Source organism: Lates calcarifer, linkage group LG10, assembly GCF_001640805.2.
Source record: "Lates calcarifer isolate ASB-BC8 linkage group LG10, TLL_Latcal_v3, whole genome shotgun sequence".
Lineage (NCBI taxonomy): Eukaryota > Metazoa > Chordata > Actinopteri > Centropomidae > Lates > Lates calcarifer.
Window position 1 is genome coordinate 9,201,975 of NC_066842.1, and position 19,435 is coordinate 9,221,409.

At 41.6% G+C, this 19,435-nt stretch overlaps 2 protein-coding genes across 5 annotated transcripts; both read left to right on the plus strand.

Moving 5' to 3' along the window:
- Positions 1-2,188: 2,188 nt before the first annotated feature.
- On the plus strand, positions 2,189-9,877 carry LOC108888489 (G-protein coupled receptor 22). 2 transcript variants are annotated; one of them, XM_018684481.1, is made up of 4 exons: positions 2,189-2,516; positions 2,622-2,698; positions 3,852-5,024; positions 5,968-9,877. In XM_018684481.1, the coding sequence occupies exon 4, from the start codon at positions 5,972-5,974 to the stop codon at positions 7,286-7,288; it is 1,317 nt and encodes a 438-aa protein (XP_018539997.1). In that variant the 5' UTR covers positions 2,189-2,516; positions 2,622-2,698; positions 3,852-5,024; positions 5,968-5,971; the 3' UTR covers positions 7,289-9,877. The 2 variants fall into 2 exon arrangements, with proteins under 2 accessions (XP_018539997.1, XP_018539996.1); XM_018684480.1 differs by having other exon boundaries at positions 2,189-2,698.
- A 6,243-nt stretch (positions 9,878-16,120) lies between these two features.
- On the plus strand, positions 16,121-19,396 carry LOC108888490 (B-cell receptor-associated protein 29). 3 transcript variants are annotated; one of them, XM_018684483.2, is made up of 8 exons: positions 16,121-16,267; positions 16,771-16,875; positions 17,124-17,224; positions 17,336-17,483; positions 17,640-17,775; positions 18,022-18,118; positions 18,288-18,388; positions 18,508-19,396. In XM_018684483.2, the coding sequence occupies exons 2-8, from the start codon at positions 16,784-16,786 to the stop codon at positions 18,541-18,543; spliced, it is 711 nt and encodes a 236-aa protein (XP_018539999.1). In that variant the 5' UTR covers positions 16,121-16,267; positions 16,771-16,783; the 3' UTR covers positions 18,544-19,396. The 3 variants fall into 3 exon arrangements, with proteins under 3 accessions (XP_018539999.1, XP_018540000.1, XP_018539998.1); XM_018684484.2 differs by lacking the exon at positions 16,121-16,267 and adding an exon at positions 16,291-16,442 and having other exon boundaries at positions 17,336-17,391; positions 17,674-17,775; XM_018684482.2 differs by lacking the exon at positions 16,121-16,267 and adding an exon at positions 16,294-16,442.
- Positions 19,397-19,435: the final 39 nt, after the last annotated feature.

Here is a 19,435-nt window from a genome sequence, read left to right on the forward strand (position 1 = left end):
ATGCACAGGCTTGAATATCAACAGGCACACACATGCCACATATCCATGGATGTCTAGGAGCACTCAGAGTGACAGGGGAGAAAAACTGTAGTGAATATCAGACAGAGGAGTCTAGGGATGTAAGAGAAAAACCTGCATTAAATATTAATAATAATGAAATATTAACGTCATTCTTCTATTGAACTCTGAAGTTTTGGGAATGCAGTGTTTTTGCGGTAGCATATTTACCACGCTTTAAAGTGAGAGGATTCCTGAAGAGCCATGAGAGGGCTGTCAAGTGGTCATTCCAGTCTTTTCATACGCATGTTTACCATCTTCAGGATGCTTCTTACGAAACATACAGTGCCCTGAGTTGCATGTAGAGATGGAGAAGCTGTTTTGCATTGATTTGCTGTGTAATCATATCAACAGCCAGAGGCTTACAGATGGATCCCCAGGAAGTACGTACTTGTAGGGTGGATACATCATGGTACGCCAACATGCAATCCCAAGCACACACATAAACCTGACTTTACTGATATGTACAAAACACCTGCACATACTACCTAACAACTGCACACCAACCCCTTCCCAACCATCTGTCAAACTTCATATCTTTCCTCCACACACACACAATTCCTCAACACACGTGCCGAGCTCCATATCATGCAATGTGAAGATCCACTGAGAATTACAGTTGATGACAGGCTTAAAAACATGCAAGTATTTGCTCCTCTTAATCCTCCAATGAGGGGTGGTCACAGTGCGTCGAGTGGAAGGGAAATACGTATCTCATTATGATCAGGGGTATCCAATGCCCTTGATAGTACAAGATTGTAATTGAGGTTTTCCTCTTGACCTCCAGTTTGTTCTCTGTTAAAGGATTGCCATTGGCACAGTGCTGGGGAAGAGATCCCATCAACAAACTCAGTCACAATGTGACTGGAAAGCTCATCATGCCACCTCCAACATGCAAGACCCAAAGGCAAGATTATATGTGCACCATGTAATGTTAAACTGGCAGCAATCAAGTGTACAAAAAAAGTGTATAAAAACATCCATCACAATTCCTCAGAGCCCAAAATGTCATCATCACTTTGGCTTGATTTCTCTAAACAACACTCCAAAGGCCAAAGCTGTTCAGTTTACAACAATATAAAATTTAAATAAGGCAGCAAATTGTCTCATTTGAGAAGACAGAGCTTGTAAAAGTTTGGCATTTTCACTTTTAAATTACTTAAATGACAAGTCGATTATCAAATATTTTGACTCATTTTCTGTCAATAAGCTACTTGATTAATTGACAAATTGTTTTCTCATTACCAAAGTTACAGCTGTGAATCCCCTCAAGTCCTCTGTTCTCTGTTCCAAAGTGCAGCAAGTCAACTTTAAATACCTGAGTGAACTAAAATAAGTAAAACATCTGCCTGGCAAAGTGCAATTATTAAACTGTCACCATCAGAATAAGAGCACCTGATGTATTTTCTGTGGACTTTAATCGGTAACTTATCAGCTAGCCATGCCAGGGCGACAGATGCCCCCCTCTTCTTTACTGGAGGCTGTCAGGTACCAGGATGCCCTCTGGTAATAATTGCACCTGACAAATGAGCCCTGACAAAGGAATGGAGGGTGTTCAACCTCTTACTGATCTCACAGAGCAACTTAATTGAAACTATCAATCAGAGCCACTATCCTCTATCTCTTCTTTTCTGACTTTCATTCTTTCCTGCATAATCCATTTCTCCCACTCACAGCTGCAAGAATTTATCTCCTCTCTGTCAGTCTCGCTGCCTCTCATGCTCACTTGCACACGCATATTAAGACCTATGTATGTGCGCAAAATCAATACGAAAAATATTGCTTCTCTCTGCTGGCTCTCCATCCTCATCATTCCCCCTACAGCGCACAAACACATTACTTGATCATTACATCGTGACAGAGCTAATTAATACATCATCCCAGCATTTTCTGCAGTTTTTTCTTCCAACAGTCTGCCTATCCAACCCTGCAGCAGGTTGTGTGTTGAGAACAGTTGCATCTAAAGTCCCTGTGAAAAAAAGCATAGTAGAGGCTTTTTAAAAAAAAAAAATCACTACAGCCCCACACGGGATGTCACCGTTACTGGCAGGGAAGGGAGCATAGAGCCAGAACAAAAGGAAATACCTCCCCTTGCTGGAGAGGAAAGGGTTAAGCCTATTACAGAAGACCAATCAGGACTGGGGGAGCACTGCAAACCTCCGCAGTAAGAGAGAGAGAGAGGGAGGGAGCGAGGGAGTGAGGGAAAGAGGAGAGAGCAGAGCGGGAGATAGAGAGATACCGGGAGTGTGATGATTTGCACTCCTATCCAGACAGTTAGGCAGGGAGGGAGCGCAACAGAGAGTTGGTGAGATGAGGAGTATTCACACACCAGTCCACATGGATGGATGAAAAGAAAAACAGGGACAAAGGGGGGGAAAAGAAGAATCCCACCAACATCCCTGTCAGGACTAATCTCTGTGGACTTTCTCTGTCCGGGACTCAGGAAAGAAAGAACATCTGTCAGTTGTGTGACCCTTGTACATTCATTAATACTCTATCCTAATTCTTGGATTATCGCTGAAAGGAGCAGAGGATAAACCAGCAATTTCTGTCTGTCGACCTAGATTGTTGCAGAGGTGGAACGAGACGGGACGGTGTGGTGTATGGACCAGCCCCGGAGCATCTGTGTTTACCCTGCATGGTGAGCTTTGCTGTGTTTTGATGGGGCACTCTACTTACTGGTTTGATTTACAGCACTCAGCTGAGCAAAGCATATGTGACGGCAAAGAAAACTCAATGCCAAACATCTCTGTCACAACAAAACAAATGCACGAGATTAGAAACCAACATCATCATTTCCTGAATTAACTTCAGTTATATTATTCAAAGACTTTCATTTACAAAAATATGGTTAAGGCTCAGATAAAACCAATGAGCAACTGAATGCATTCAGTCTTCAACTTGTAATTCCAAGTAGCTGCTACTGTAAACATCATTCAAGACACATTCACATTCTAAAAGGCTTTTACTAAAGTGTTTATGTATTGGTTGTATATTCCCATACTATGCACATATCTGTTTGTGTTTTACTGCTACACACACACACACATATATACACACACACACACCATATTCCAAACTGTCAGGCTCTCATGAATGAATGGTGCACTTTCAAACTATGCACCTTTATAACATACATGATCCTCTCCCTTCTTGGTATTAACTGCTCATTTCTCCTGACACTGTGGCATGGTAAAGCATTGCATCCGTTACTGAAACAACCTTGAAAAATGACCGACATGTTCCCCTGAAGAGATTACATGAATCACATACAGTAACATACGAGGAGACATCCGCGTCTTTATGACAAGTTCCCTGAGGAATAACACTGCGCTAAAGCTCTAAGCAAGTCTGTCCTATCATGAAAATTGTATGACTGTCTCAGCACCACTGTGGCTGCACAAATGGCATACAAGAATTCACACAAAGCCTTTTCCTGTAGTAATGTACACTATAAATGACAGGAATAGTAAAATACTACTATAGTTAATATTCCATATAAGAACAGGAAGCTGAGATGTAAAATACCAGTTGCTTTTGTACAAACCCTGTATTAGAGCTACTGTTATGTTAATGCAGTAGCATTTACAAAGATGTAAAGTGCAGCAGGCGATGCACAGGAACATGATAAGACATCAGAGGCTTGTTGCTATGCTAATGAGAGTTTCCTTGTCGCCTCTCTACTGAGGATATGTTTATTTTCACTAACGCATCCCCCACACTTCCCTCTCCTACTCCCTCTCCTTATCTCTCTGTCTCTATCATCCATTACCCTATTCTTTCTCTCCCTTCAGGTCACTGTGAAATAAAGATGTGGGACTGAAGGCCAGACAGATGATGCTGTACACATCTCCTACTTCCTTAAGTCCAATTATCGTCTGGGATCTTTTCGCAAACCTACAAGGCGGGTTTCTCTGTCTGATGAATTCACTTTCACTACCTCATGAGGATGACCTTCTCCTGAATTGCTGAATCAACCTCCCTCCTAAGCACGTATAAATATTGGTGATCCCAAATGTCACAGTGATCACACATGTCATGGTGATTGGACACATATGCACTCTAGTAATCTGCTCCACTCACGTCATCTCCAGTGATTGAGGGTTCAGCATGTCAAGGGGCAAACTGGAGACCTGTGCTCAATTTACAAGTCAATGGTGGCTGGAGCCAGGCGTACAGAGGCTGATGAGAAAGGTGGAGAGTGAAGGCCTGTTCCATTAGTGATCCCGGGGGAGACATGGGCCTGGACACTGCCCGGACGCACTGACCTCTCCTGGACAGATTCTGTACATTACTATGTTGTGCACTGGGGAATCTACATGGCTGACTGACAAACTCTTGGAGTACAAGCTCGTGGATATAACTATTTTTTTACATTTACAGATCTGACTACTGTCTTCTCACTGGGGACAAAAAAAGCAAAAAACAAGGATTTGGATCGTACTATGAACAGTACATTCCAGCCCTGTGCAAGGGAAAGAGTCTGTGTTTCTTTGTTTTCTTGGTTGGCTGTGTTTCTCCTGCCTGGGAATATCATGAGATTATAAACAGGAGGTGGCTCCAACATCTTATCCCTGTTCCACTCATCCATCAATGCTCCCACCATCACCGAAGCAAACGGACCAGAGATCTGAGAAAAAAAGTCTGCTGAGGACATTAGCCTATATTCTCTTAACATCCACCAGGTGCAGGTGGCCGATTCCTTTGCTTTCTTGCCATTGAGGTTAGGAAGAAAAAGCTGGCAGCCCGTAGACAGTCTTTGGCGAGACAGACAGGTGCTTTTCTGGCTGTCAGCCTCTCTGGGAGGGACAAGCAGTGAAAGGAAAAGCCTCGCTGGGGGGCTCTGCTGGAGCGGAAACACTTTTCCACTGGCTATGTTTGGATGTGATGCTTGTCTCTGTGGATCTAACATGGACTCTATGGCCTGATTACACAGCCCTGGTATTCAGATAGTGCTGGAGGGAAGGGTAAATATTACAAAAAACCATTTGTTTTCCTGCATGTCATCTAGAGTGCCATTCAGATTGGATTAATTTCTCTAGAGGGGAGTTGGATGATTTTCACATTGCACATGTTTATCAGTTATTTTAAGTGCATGTGTATTAGATTTTTCTCCCCCTAACCCAATATTAATTACAGTCTCAAAACACCAGCGAGGTGCGCTCGTTAGTCCTTCAATTATTTGAAGTCCTGTGTGAACAAACATCTTGTATTCTAAAGTGTTTCTCTGAGAGTTGGAAGCCTGGTGGTGATGAGGTAAACACAATTTTCTGGCAGAATATTCTTGTCAGTCATGAACCACCTCCAGTTGTCCTCATTTGGCAATGACTAAAATGCTGTCAGAAATTATGTGTTGTTTAGTTACCAAGTAACCCGCACCTCCCCTGCTGTAATATTAATCCCATCTGAATGGGGTTAAAATCTGCTTTTTTCATCACTGCCTTAATCCTCCTCTTTTCATGACCTCTGGACCATATTCATTATGTATACACTAAAAACTATGTCAGCTTGAATGTATTGTTCAATAGGGGCTCAAAAGTACATTGAGCCACAGCTAAGCCGCAACAAAGCCAAAACACACCAAGCCATTAGGGCAATGTGGTTGAAGAATTCAATTTGTTCTGACAGCTTTCTGTTGTATGATGTGCCTCTGCTTTGGATGCAACTGTCTGATCAAGGATGGTGATAAAAAGACAGTTACTAGTTAGTCATGCCATGCGCATAGTGAGACAATCTAATCCACAGGGTAAGGCAGGAAAGAAGTTCTGTTAAAGTGTCAGCATTTCTCATTTTAACTCAAAAGGCTTCCTCTTATGTGTGTTAATTACAGCTTTCTAGACATGCACATACACAGTTCTCTTCTCTTTTTCCTTTTCATAAAGTCTCTTTCTCTCTTCTCCTCACACGCAGGATAATGCATATCCTTCCCTACCTGGAACAAGAAGCCACCATGAGCAACGTCACAGTCACCGACAACACTGAACCTATCAGCCGCACCATGAGTCCGGCAACCCCCAGCCCGTATCCCTATCCTGTTAGTTTTCAGGTCTCCCTGACTGGTTTTCTCATGCTGGAAATCCTCCTGGGCCTGAGCTCAAACCTCACTGTGCTTGCCCTCTACTGTATGAAGTCAAACCTCATTAGTTCTGTCAGTAACATCGTTACCATGAACCTCCATGTGTTGGATGTGCTGGTTTGTGTGTGCTGCATCCCTCTCACCATTGTGGTGGTGCTGCTGTCCCTGGAGGGAGACACTGCCCTCGTCTGCTGCTTCCACGAAGCCTGCGTCTCCTTTGCTAGTGTTGCCACTGCTGCTAATGTGCTTGCCATCACCCTTGATCGCTACGACATCTCAGTCAAACCAGCTAACCGGGTGCTGACCATGGGCCGTGCCCTGGCCCTGCTGGCTGCCATCTGGGTGCTCTCCTTTGCTAGTTTCCTCGTACCCTTTATTGAGGTGGGCTTCTTCGCCCAGGGCCACGCTGAGCTGAACCAAACAGTGGTGGAGAATGTGGTCCACACTAACCAGTACTACACAGAGCTCGGCCTCTATTACCATTTGCTTGCTCAGATCCCTATTTTCTTCTTTACTGCCGTTGTCATGCTCATCACCTACTCAAAGATCCTGCAAGCACTCAATATTCGCATTGGCACACGTTTCCACGCTTCACAGAAGAAAAAGGCTCGCAGGAAAAAGCGTCCATCCATGACGGCCATGACAACGCAGCAAGAGGCCACAGACGGATCCCAGAGCAGTGGCAGCCGCAACCCCACACTGGGCATGCGCACCTCTGTCTCTGTAATCATTGCCTTGCGCAGGGCTGTTAAACGCCACAGAGAAAGGCGAGAACGCCAAAAAAGGGTTTTCAGGATGTCCCTCCTGATTGTGTCTACCTTCCTTCTGTGCTGGACACCAATCACAGTGCTCAACACAGTCATCCTGAGTGTGGGCCCCAGTGACCTAATGGTCAAATTGAGACTGGGCTTCCTGGTCATGGCTTATGGGACCACTATCTTTCACCCTCTACTCTATGCCTTCACTAGGCAGAAGTTCCAGAAAGTCTTGAAAAGCAAAATGAAGAAGCGAGTCGTGTCTATTATTGAGGCCGATCCTACACCTAATAATGCTATCATCCACAACTCCTGGATCGACCCAAAAAGGAACAAAAAGGTGACATTTGAGGACAAAGATGCCCGACAGAAATGTCTGTCCTCTGAGGATGTGGAGTGAAGGAACTTATTATCTTTAGGGTATACAGTCAATAAAAGCAGCTAAAACTGACATCAGGTCATGATGAAAAAGGGAAAATATTAATCCAAAGCAGTAATGTAAATAATATGTGTAATAGAATGTACAAAAACAAGAGGTGGATAATTTATTACTATTTATTGAGAACAAAAGTAGGTTTCATAGATATACCATATACTGTACTGTAGATATTGCATGGCTTTTTGTAACAGTAGCAACATACAGTACATTGTGTACATACATAATAACATGTACAGCATAGGGTAAACAAGGTATATAAATAGACAGAGAGAGAGAAGTAGGACTTGTTCTGTATATGTATATTTATAATAAATTTCGTGTTCACTCACCTAACGCAGCCAAAGGCTTCCTGTTCTCCCCCAAGTGAAGTGTCTGTGATTCTCTAACAGCTGTGAGATTACTCCCATCCATCACCACCATGCCACTTGCTCCGACACCAGACCCTGCAGTCCTCAGTGACCACTGACCTTATTGCCTGGGAGCCCTCGGAGGTGAGGCCCTCAGACTGAAATGAGACTATAGGTATGGGGATACAACAAAGAGAGACAGGTGCACCGTGAGAGATAGGAATGGAGAGGAAGCAGTGAAGTAGTGTATGTTATTTTCCTATAGCAGAAAAGCTTAGGGGGATACTGTTCATTATCACTGCTTTTACAGTTGAAGGAGAACATTCACATTCCTGAAACACAACAGAACACTGTGGTTCTCATCATCTTGTTTGACATAAACCAGATGTAATCAAAACCTAGTCTGTTTCATTTTAACAGCCACCTCTTCGAGCCAAATGGAAAATCTACAGATGCCTTATTTCGGTGTGATGAATTGAGCATGGCTTTATGGTGAGACAGGGTCTGTGATAGTGACAGCACATACTGAACATAATGAAAAAAATAATAACAAATACTGTTTTAATCCTCAGATGGTACATTTTCATAAAGAAATTATTCAATCAAACCAAAGGAAAAGGTTGAAAATGGTTGTACTATCAAATTGTTTGTTTTGAATAACACTAGCTTCACAACAATGCTCTCTAAATAAGCAAATCCATATCTGCAATAAAGGCCTACTGCAAAAATCTCAAAGCTTAATAAAAGATTCTGTTTACAATATACGATAACAAATACTGAAGTTCTTCTTCCCTGCCTGTGTTTGTCTACCAACAGTGCGTGTCTTCCTTTGTTTGTCAGGGTATAAGACAGTGAAATTGTATTTCCCAAGTGGCCGCTGCTGGTAGATTATAATGCAGCCAGCCTTGTATTCTTGGCTCAACTAGTCTATGAGTTTGCCCTAAATAAGTAGGAATAATTTATTCGTACAGCAGCAGAAGAATTTCAGTAGTAAGAATCGACAAGAAAAAAAAAACCTGTCGGCTTATTACATTCAGCTTGCACTGTAATATCGAATCTAGATGCAGATGCAATGACCATTAGCATATAAAGCCATGCTTGGCTAGCCCGGTGGCTCACTTCACTACAATCCCCAGGTGAAGGATTACATTCTCTCTGAGATGGACATATACAGTGTATCCACACACATGCATAAAGATACACGCACACACAAATTCATATGTACACTGTATGCCACAGTATATCTCAGTAATGAGCTCATTATGCCTTTGCTGTCTCAGGTACAGTAGAAAATTGAAGAGCCCTTTAGATCCTGAGAGCACAGGGTTGTTGGCTACCAAAGCGATTACACAACCTCCATCGGATGCTTCTCTGGCTGTCGGTGTGTGGTTTGTAGCACAACAGAGAGCACTGATATGGGAATATTGATGCAGGCGAGGTTCTTTATGACCCAGCTGTAAACAGGCAGTGTGGATGTCACGGTGCCTTGAGGGCACGTCTGTGATTGAGAGTGGAGATGGGATCGCAGCCAGCAACAGATTAGCCGACAGGGAAGGGAAAATGACCTGTGAGATGAAGCATCAAGCCAGAGGATAAATTTAAAAACACTAATGTGTACGAGTCCAAATTTTAGAAGGCAATCTTTAAACAGCGGTGTGTCAATATACAAATGCTATATGTATTTCTGTTACCACTGTGACAATGATACACAACTCCCAGCAGTCCACTCCTGCTGAATACATAAGTTAGATCAAATGTCAGGTACTATTCCAAACTTCATCAGTGCTACTGAAAAAAATCATTTGTATTGATTACCTTCTAAAATTACCTCTAAAAGGCCAATACCATTTACACCAACTAGACTTTGAGGTCACAATTTGTTTTCCATCCTTAGGAGCCTCACTGACCAAGCCAAAAAGGCCTGCCAAGGACAAAAGACACAGCCTGATGTTCTGACTGAAATACCACTTTGTTAACAATCCATTAATCAGTCTGACATTCACTTCTTGTCACTCATTTTTTCTCTCTTTTTTCTGGTGTCTGTGTGTGTGTGTGTTTGGGGTGGGGAGATATTTTCCTCTCACTACTCACTGAGACTGATGTATGTTCCTTTGATGTCATTTTCAGCCGCTATGTGAGTACTAGGTAGGTGCAGTTGGCTTCACATTTATCATGTTAATGGATAAAAATCTTTGATCTATGATCTTTGATCTATGATGATTTTTTTTAACATGTCGAGCAATGTTCATTTAACTGTTAACTATTTTATTGTCACTGTGCACACCAAGCAATGATGTCAAACAAAAAACCCATAAAAAACCTTCTCTAAATCTCTTAAAGAAAACGGCAAATACTTCTTTCTTTTAAAGAAGCTTCAGTGCATGGTGTTCTGACTTAAGAGCTGATTTTGGTGACTTTCACTTACAGTCTTGATGGCTCCACCTTTTCTATCAACGCTTATTGCTATATTTGTTTTGAATCTGGCTCTGGCACAGTTAGACCACATTCGTAACCTTAACGTATAACGTATACGTATAACGTATAAATGTACCAGCTGGCCCAGTAGTTTCTCCAACTGGGGGGAAAGCCATTCACAAGAGCAACAACAGAGTTTTGAAAAGCTAGAGCTAAGCCACAACTCACTTGGACTAAAATATTATCTAGAGCTTTTGGGTATATTGTAAAATGTTTTTGGTGGACATTAGACAGTGACCTGTGACTCCAATTTTGGCTCAATCTGATTATTATGATGAAATATAATTCAATTTTGAATGCTGCATTAAGCAGTTTTTAACCACTCAAGGCAAGGAAAAAACAACAGAGCCTATAACAAGGACTTAGTGCTTAAATGTTATAAAATAAACTTTCCCTTCGGTTTTTGTGAAAATAAATCCAAAAAACAACTCCTTATCATTATTATAGAAAAGGTAGATGTTTCCTCTGAGTAAATCAACAAATGAGCCAATGAGCAAAGGGTAACTATAATTGACTGTATGTAGCTGTGGGACCTCATGGGACCTTGTTCATTAATGTTTACATTTTCAGACAGCTGCCGTGGATACAAATCTTAAGACCAGCATTGCTGGTTAGTATATTGGATATGTTAACAAGCCCCAACTACACCTCTAACCTGAGCTGACCTGTAGAAAAAAAAAAAAACAGTAAATGCACTGCCATAGCCAATAGCAGAGGTTAAATGATGCTTCACTGTGAGCCTTATTAGAATCACTTGACCCTGGTTTGTCCTTTTCCTCCTCCCCAATACACCACATCAAGGCTGCTACTTGCTGCTGTCCCTATCACATACATTATGTCCTTCCCTCTCTTGCCCAGTGGCTGCCTCTCTCAGGCAGTCATCCCCAATTCCAATGCCATCTCTTCAGAGCCCCTCTCTATCCAGCCGCAGACACCGAATAAAAGCCTGGGAAATCACATTACTCTGTCCGTATGGAGCCTCTATTGCATTAGGTCAGCGAACACTCAACTGTAATTCTGCTATCGTAGAGAAGAAGAAAAGCTAATTGAGCACACCAGCCAGCACAGCTTGACAAATTGTTGCTTGTGGTCATTTTCCAAATGTTACTCTCACCAAGCCACATTTAGAGAGATGGAAGGACACTTTATAGAGCTGGAAGATATATGACTCTGATATACAACCTATAATCCCTGTACAAGTAAATCTATGGCAGAGACAGAAACCAGGAATCAAAGGCAGACATAATGGAGTGTGACCTCTACCTGCTATGACCTTAATGGCACCATTGTGTGGTATTGGAGAAAATAAGAGTCTGTCTTTAAATCAATGCTGTGTAGATTACTGTTCTCTGTCCTTATCAGCAGAGAGCAGACAGTTAATGACACATCAAGTGCCTCCCTTTATTATCCACTCTACATCAGAGGACAAATGACTCCTGGGGGGTAAACAAGGATAAGCAACTTTTTATGCATGCTAAAGAAGACAATGAAGAGAAATGTGGTGTTATGGCTTTTAAAAATAACATCATCATGGATTTTATATGAAGAGAAATTGGCCATAGCACAAGAAATGCTTCTGTTATCAGGCATGGTTACAATAAGAATTTATATTTGATGAAAAAACGTCATATTGTGAAATCTTAATCATCTTTGGGAAATGTGGCTCAGACAAAGGGACCGACTGGCATATCCTTATCGGACTAAACCAAAAATGTGAAGGACAAAAAGAAGTCAGAAGTTTTGTGCCGACATGGCTGTGTGCCCGGGCCCTGTGTGTGTGTGTGTGTGTGTGTGTGTGTGTGTGTGTGTGCGTGCGTGCGTGTACCTGCCTATGAGTGTGCAATTGTGTGCATGTGTATGCATCTATTCAGCACTGTGTGTCCTGTGTTTGTGTGCGTGTATACTCCAGCAATGTGCAGCTATGCCCATACAGTATGTGCATGCAGCCATGTGTCAGTCCAATTGTTTTATCAGGCAGTGACAGAGTGTCAACCACTGTGTGTGAGAGGGGACACAGCAGAGGGAAGATTGCTGCCCTCCAGCTCTCCTCAGTGATGACTACTGTCTGGTGATTATACCACCTCTCTTCCCTCCACATGGAGAGATATGAATGGGACCTCCTCAACAGAGCTCACTAACACAGCCTGGCAGCTTGAGTCTGACACCACACGATGAGCATTTGCATTCACTAAAAACAGACTTACATTTTAAACAAAATCCACTCTCCTCCAAGTGTCCTAATGTCACAAAAGAATTGCAAAGTGGAAGAAGTTATTAACAATGTCCAGGGCTGCTGAAGTAAAGGTCCCATTCATTTTCTTCATAGACAATGCTGGGTAAAACTCATTATGGTTGAATCATCAGGACAAGGGATGAGCACTAGTTGGCTCACATGGGAGCGAGGGAAGATGAGAAAAGACATCATGTTGGTCGTGTGGGCACACTCTAAAACAAAGCTCAGTGTAAATTTGGGTGGAAAATAGGATAGAGCGTGTGCAGCAGAGAGAGCTAGATGGTCTGACTGCATCAAGTGAAGCAGATGTACTGGTCATAGGAGCAGGGTCAGATAAAGCATGAATGTAACAGTGAATGTTCAGTTTGAGATAAAGTAGGTCTGCAACTGACGATTATCGTCATTATGGATTTATCTGATTGTTCTGTTTATATAATATCAGAAAATGCCTGACACATTTTTCATGTGAAATCTTCATATGTCTTGATTTATCTGATCAACAGTCCAAAACCCAAAGATATTCAGTTTACTCTCATCTCAACTGAAACCAGGACATATTAACATTTCCAAAGCTGGAACCAGAAGATTTTGGATAAAAAATCTTCTGGTTCCAGTATCAACTTGTCAAATTTGTTCCAGACGTCCAAGTTTCAAGTTCCATCATGGTTACACAAGAGTCTGACCAATGACAAAGGTGGATATCGATCACAAATGTGTTACTGGCATACACTGTATATTTGCCAATAAACAAGAAGAAGTTGCAGAACAGAAATGCCATTACAGTACATGGTTTCACCACCAGAGAGCACTGACAAGTTTATTCCTCAACTGTAACATGTTTCAGTCAGTACATATCATGGTCGCAGTTAATCAAAAAGACGGAAAGAAAATAGGAATAATTATGATGACTTTAAAACATGTTCAATAATAAAACTAGAAGTGAGACAAATGGAGAAAACAAATGAGAAATCAAGAGATAAACATCTGAGGGCAACAATGTCAGCTATGACTGACATATAATAGATGAAAGTTAGTATCTAAAATGGTCAACGGCAGCATCATATCTTTTGAACGTTACTTCAAACTAACCAAAACGCATTCCTACTGAGTACATGGTAAACAGAGAGAGTATTTTCTGTTTCTATAAACACTCCTACTAAAACAAACAAACGCTGAAACGCTACTCGAGCATGTGGCCAACAAACACAATAAACCACACAGCTAGCTAAAAACTCCCACCTGTGAGGACGCGTCTTCACTCTTGTGGAGATTCAACCCGACTGTAGCTGCATCCGACATATTCCCATTAATGACCACAGCTCCTCCACAGCTGCAACTTTTCTGTTTAGTCCAGAGTTTTTGCTGAAAAATTACTGAATCCACGTTAATTTTCAAAACGCAGTTTCTCATCTACACTTCTGGACATGAGCCACCAACAGTCAAGTATAGGAACTGCAGTGTCAGTTTCTCACCTGCTGATGAGGACATACTGCTGCTTCTTCAGTTCTTCTATCAGTAAAAATATATTTAATATTTTCTGTGTTATTTAGCTCCTGTAGGGTCTTGTGAAGAGAAATTCACTGACTCCCACAAAAAGGAGAAAAACTCCTACTCCTACTCCTATCTTTGTGAGCACTTCTCCTGCAACCAGCACACTGGAGAAAGAAATCTTATCAACATTTAGCACAGGTATCAGTATGCAAGAAAACTACGAAATCTACATTTGCAGATACAAAAGCTCTTGGTAAAGTCATGGACAAGATGTCTCATGAGGGAAGGCTGGGCATTGCTCAGGCACTTTTCAATAAATAACAATAAGGAAATACAGGGTCTGGGATCTCAGAAAATGTGGTGAGAAAGTACACTTTTAAGAAACTTGCAACCCAAATGATGTGTCTATATATTGGGAGAGTTAGGGGGAGTCAAATACGCTGGATTTTTTCAGGTTGTTGTGGTTCTTCAATACCTCATTGGTGTCATGGACAGTGCGTACATACTGGTAGACAGATGATCGTTTTAAACCCCACCACATATTGAGGCAATCACATCACTGCTCATTGTGAATTGAATGTATTAACACACACAGGGCCTATACGGTGCTCAGGATGGTGCTAACCCGTGTTGGCCCACTCAACATGTTGACCGAGGGTAAAATGAAACAGGTGAATAGATGCACCAAATTGCATGTTGGTGTTGGATGCTGGAAGATTGCACTAGAGCCTGAAGACAAGTCACTTCATGTTCATTCAACTATTGCCAGGAGCTTGGTTAGGTACTGAAATGATAAGAACGTAGATACAAGCAGCTGGAATCTGTTTCCCTTGCAACATATTTGTGCTACTCCTCAGGGATGGGTTGAGGAGCTCAGATATAAATGCGGTACTCACATTTCTGTTGGGGTATTCTGGGCACAAGCAGCCAGGTGTAGACCCCTTGTTACACCTCTAATACTCAATATAGCCCATATTTCCTCAGTTCCCAGGAATGCCCTGGTATCACGTAGAAACTTGAACCAAAAATACATCTGAATATCTTAAATAACCTTTAAGATTTAAAGCATTTATGAGGTCTATATATTGTCACATTGACCGGTGTACCTGACACAAGAGAAATATATACAGACAGACAATAAATAAGCTTGATGGGGCATTCAGGTTACAACACTCCACCAAGCACACTATTAACCTTAGCCTGACCATCTGCTTATTGCAGGCATTTTACTATAATGACTGTTCAGTCTCCTGAGTTGCAACCTCTGAGATGGTGACGAGAAGAGAGCAATCAAAGCACATTCAGTTCTGCTACAGTCATTTGCCTCCTCTCAAAAAGCTATCACAGGGTGCAGCTGTAAACATTTTGCTCCTCAGCACTCCTGAGACATGCAGTCAAAGAGGATAGCAGCTATCAGTCTCTTTCACAGAGGAAGCCCGCGTGAATACACTTTGCAAGCTGAATACAGTGGAGAGGGCAAAATACACAGAGTAGTCCAGGGAGCTGAATCGGGTCAAAAAACCCTCATTATTCAAAAGGAAGAGTGTACTGAAAGCTATGCTTGAGAATTCCCTTAGTCTCTGCTGTTGACATGCAACACCCATGCAATTTATGTGTTTGTGAGCAAGCCAGCAGCTGTTTGTGTCCCTTTTTAAAAGTCACACAAAGACACAAAAAGAGAAATCCTTTTTGTAATGAATGAGTTTTTGGAATGAGCCCTATATCTGCTCCTTCAGTGACAACTATTTATATACAGCTGGCGTAAACTGAGCCCTTTACTAACACTGTTGCTTTTCTTCATATCAGCTTGACACATATGGAATATTTGGACTGAATTTAATCCCCTTTTTTTCAAAACATACAGGACCACCTTCTTCCTGCCCCTGTTCAGAAGCCACTCATTATTATATCATTAGATAACATCGCCACCTTGTGGACAAGTGTTTGACTTGTCTTGAGCAGGAAATGCCCAGTCAGGAAAAGTCAACATTGAAAGTATCAGGTCTGCTTGTTTATTTCAGGATTATCTCACACATTAGGCTTTCATCACTAGACAGTGAGTGTCCCTTTTCATATTACTATTTTTGTACTGTGACATGAAACGTGAGAAGACACAAGCAAACACACTCACATGCTCCACTCACACACTAGGGGGAAAAAAAGTAGTCCAAAAGCAAAAAGACAAATCTTGTAGTTGCTCAGTAGACCAAAAATAAAGCATTTGTTTGGCCTGAATGTTGTGGTCTTTAACAAATCCAAAGGGGCTGACCAATGAGGTCAGCCGGCCAACAGAGTTTTATTTAGGGCTGTAGGTCCTCTGATGCTCTCCAGCAGCTGTTGTGTGTGTGCGCATGTCTGAACTCTCCCATTCTTCTGATCGTTCAACTTTGTCCGGTAAGCCAGCAGCTCTATTTATTGCTTGGAATGAATTGACTACCTCCCGCTCTTAAACAAAATGAGAACAACAGCCTGTGATACTTGTGCTGAAGAGTTAGAATAGATTTATAGAGAAAAGTCTAAAGATAGCAAAAAGCTATGAATGACTGCTGTGGATTTCCTGTTGTATGAAGTAGGTCTAGAGAAATATTAGTGTGTGTATGCTCAAGAAGTCATTCCACAGTGTAAAAGAGTAGTACAGTACAGCATGTATAGTGGTATATACAGTATATGGTTTAATAGCCAAAGAGTAAATAAGAATATTGTAATATTTTTGTATTTTCATTGATTTCCACTGCAACTTTCTTGGTGGGAATGAGAATTTAATGTAATTATTTGAAATATATAATATGTATGATAATGGAGGGATATGTCTCAAAGGGTAAAGCTTTACATAATCTCACTTCTGGTTTGTTAGTCATATTACACATAGAGATAATAAATCTTGTGAACCTCCTCAGGAAATCAGTCACAATGACTCTACAGTGGACGGCTGTGGCTCTCTTCCTCTATGGAGAAATAGCAGTCAACCTCATCTTGTGTTTACCCTTCATATCAGCAAAGAGGTAATGCACAAACCCAAAACATAATCCTAAATCCATCCAGCAACACATGGTCAGAATCTTGTGCAGCAGCTGGTTTTCAGAAATAATCATAAAAAGGTTCTGTGCAAGGGTTTGGCTGTTAGGGAAAAAAAAACATAAAGAGGCAGTTCATGCAGATCACCAGCAGAGTGCATCAAAATCCTTTCTAGGAACATCTACTGTTTGTTGTGACAGCTACATTCACAGTGTCCTTTTGACCTACTTTGTAGATGGCGTTTGGTTTTCAGCTGGAGAATATGGAACTGGTTATCGCCATATTGGAACAAATGCTTCTTTACTATGATCATGGTCCTTATTGTTCTGTTCCTGGGTAAGCAATATGCTATGAGTCAGAGACAATCTGCTGTTAGATGGCTCACATGTTATAAGTCCAGCCCAGGCAGCAACAGTCATGTGTCTGTCCTCTCCTGCTCACCCTCAGATGCTGTCCGTGAGGTGCAGAAGTACTCGGGTCCTGAGCCCATGCAAGATGCCAAGGTGAACCCCAATGTGTACGACCACGTCCACATGAAGCTGTTCAGAGCCCAGAGGAACCTCTACATATCTGGCTTCTCTCTCTTCCTCTGGCTGTTAGTCTAGAGTTGTACTTTTAAGTGTCTTTCCACATTCATTCAGAAGGACAGAAAACTATAAAAACTGTTATGTACAACTCACCTCCTGAGCTCCTGTCCTGCCTTTACTTCTTTCTGGTTGTTGTGTTTTCCTGTCATGTGAACTCATCACAGTATCATGCGTCGGGTTGTCACCTTGCTGAACCAGGTTGCCGTCACTTTGGAGAGCAGTGCAGGCCTTCAGGTGCAGATGGACTCTGCTATCAAAGCAGCCAGGCAGCACCAGGAGGACAACCGGATGCTCAAACAAGTGAGTTCATCAGAGCCTGCTGACAAAACCAGATTTTTCTTTTGCTTCATAAAACCAGTTCATTTTCTCCCCAAATAGGCAATATCATGTAACATCATGTACTCTGTACCAATAGTATAACATAACTGCATGGTTTTGTGGGTCATATCCACCTACTTCTCAGTGACTTCTATTTTTGTATTCTGTTGTCAGCTGTTAAAATAAACCATTTAATCTTGGTAATGAGACACTACCCTTTGTGCTCAGGCTCTCCTGGATGACGAAAAATCCATGTCAGCAAAAAACCAGCAACTGAAGCTGGAGGTTGAAAAACTGGCAGCTCAACTGAAGGCTGCAGAGGAGGGTGAGTAATCATCACTGCCTTCAGACTGGGTGCTCTGCAGTCACACATTTGAGCCACTGTGGGTTGCTTCTTCCACACAGCTGTGATATCATGAAAGAATAATTTTAAGGGGCTTTGATGATATACTGTAAAGAGCAAGTTACAGTGTAGGACTGTTGTGTGTGTGTAGCTATGCGCAAGTCTCATGCTGAAGTGGAAGCCATGAAGAGGCAGGCGAAAGGTCTGGCACAAGAGTATGACAGACTATTAAGGGAACACCATCAACTCCAGGTAACACAAAGTCATACAGAACACACTTGTGCATGCAAATACACCTTCACAGAATACTTTGTGCATGTTGATTTTAATGGTTGACTGATTCATTTTTTAATCCTTTATTTGATCCACAGAATCTCCAGGGTCCTGAAGACAAAAAGGATCAGTAACCACAGGAATGCAGTCACGCTTGTTTTCTGTGTTGTTTCTCCTATCTATGGATGCCTTTTCTCCTCATTACACTAGAACTGAGTGCTGAATGCATTCGACCACCAGAAGCCATATTTGTATTATCATTTTCATTTAAGCCTGAACCAAGGCACGGGATTTAACAAGCGATAGACTGCAGTTTACAGGATAAACACACTGGTAATGTTTTCAAATGCTGAAAATTCTTCTTACGAAACTCTGTATTTTGAACACACACACTGTCTTTTTGTATGTTGCTTTAATAAGTATTCACTCTACAAATGAATAGAAATATTGTCCTTATTTTACCCCAGGGGGCTCATGCTTATTGTGAATATTAATATTTAAAAATGACTAATATCTGATAAGTACCTCAGACCACCATGCTAGTATTCTCCTGTCAGCACACAATGACCAATGTAGATATTTTGGAACTACGTTATTGCCAGTATTTATAGTAGTAATGACTACTAAATCACTGATTGGACAACCATAACAGTGTCTGTCACACAGCTATCTCACATCTGTTTGGATTTGTTATAAACCTACAAAATAGACAAAAGCTGTTAAATTCTTTTTAAAGTTCAGGGAGAGGGTTGCACTGGACGTGATGATTATTAACATCTTTTTAACAGTTCAAATTCTTACAAATACTGTAAATAGTCTCTTTTTTGAGCTGCCTTTTAACCTTACTAAGCTTTCTGCATGGTGGATTGTCCTTCAAGCCATGATACATATAATGTAGCAAACTGATTTTGAGTTTGTTGACAGTTTGGTTGGTATGTGACAAAGGCATGGGCATTGAAAATAAAGAAAACCGTTCATAGTGTGTTCCTCACTGTCATGGTGAGATAAATCATGGAGTCACTGTTA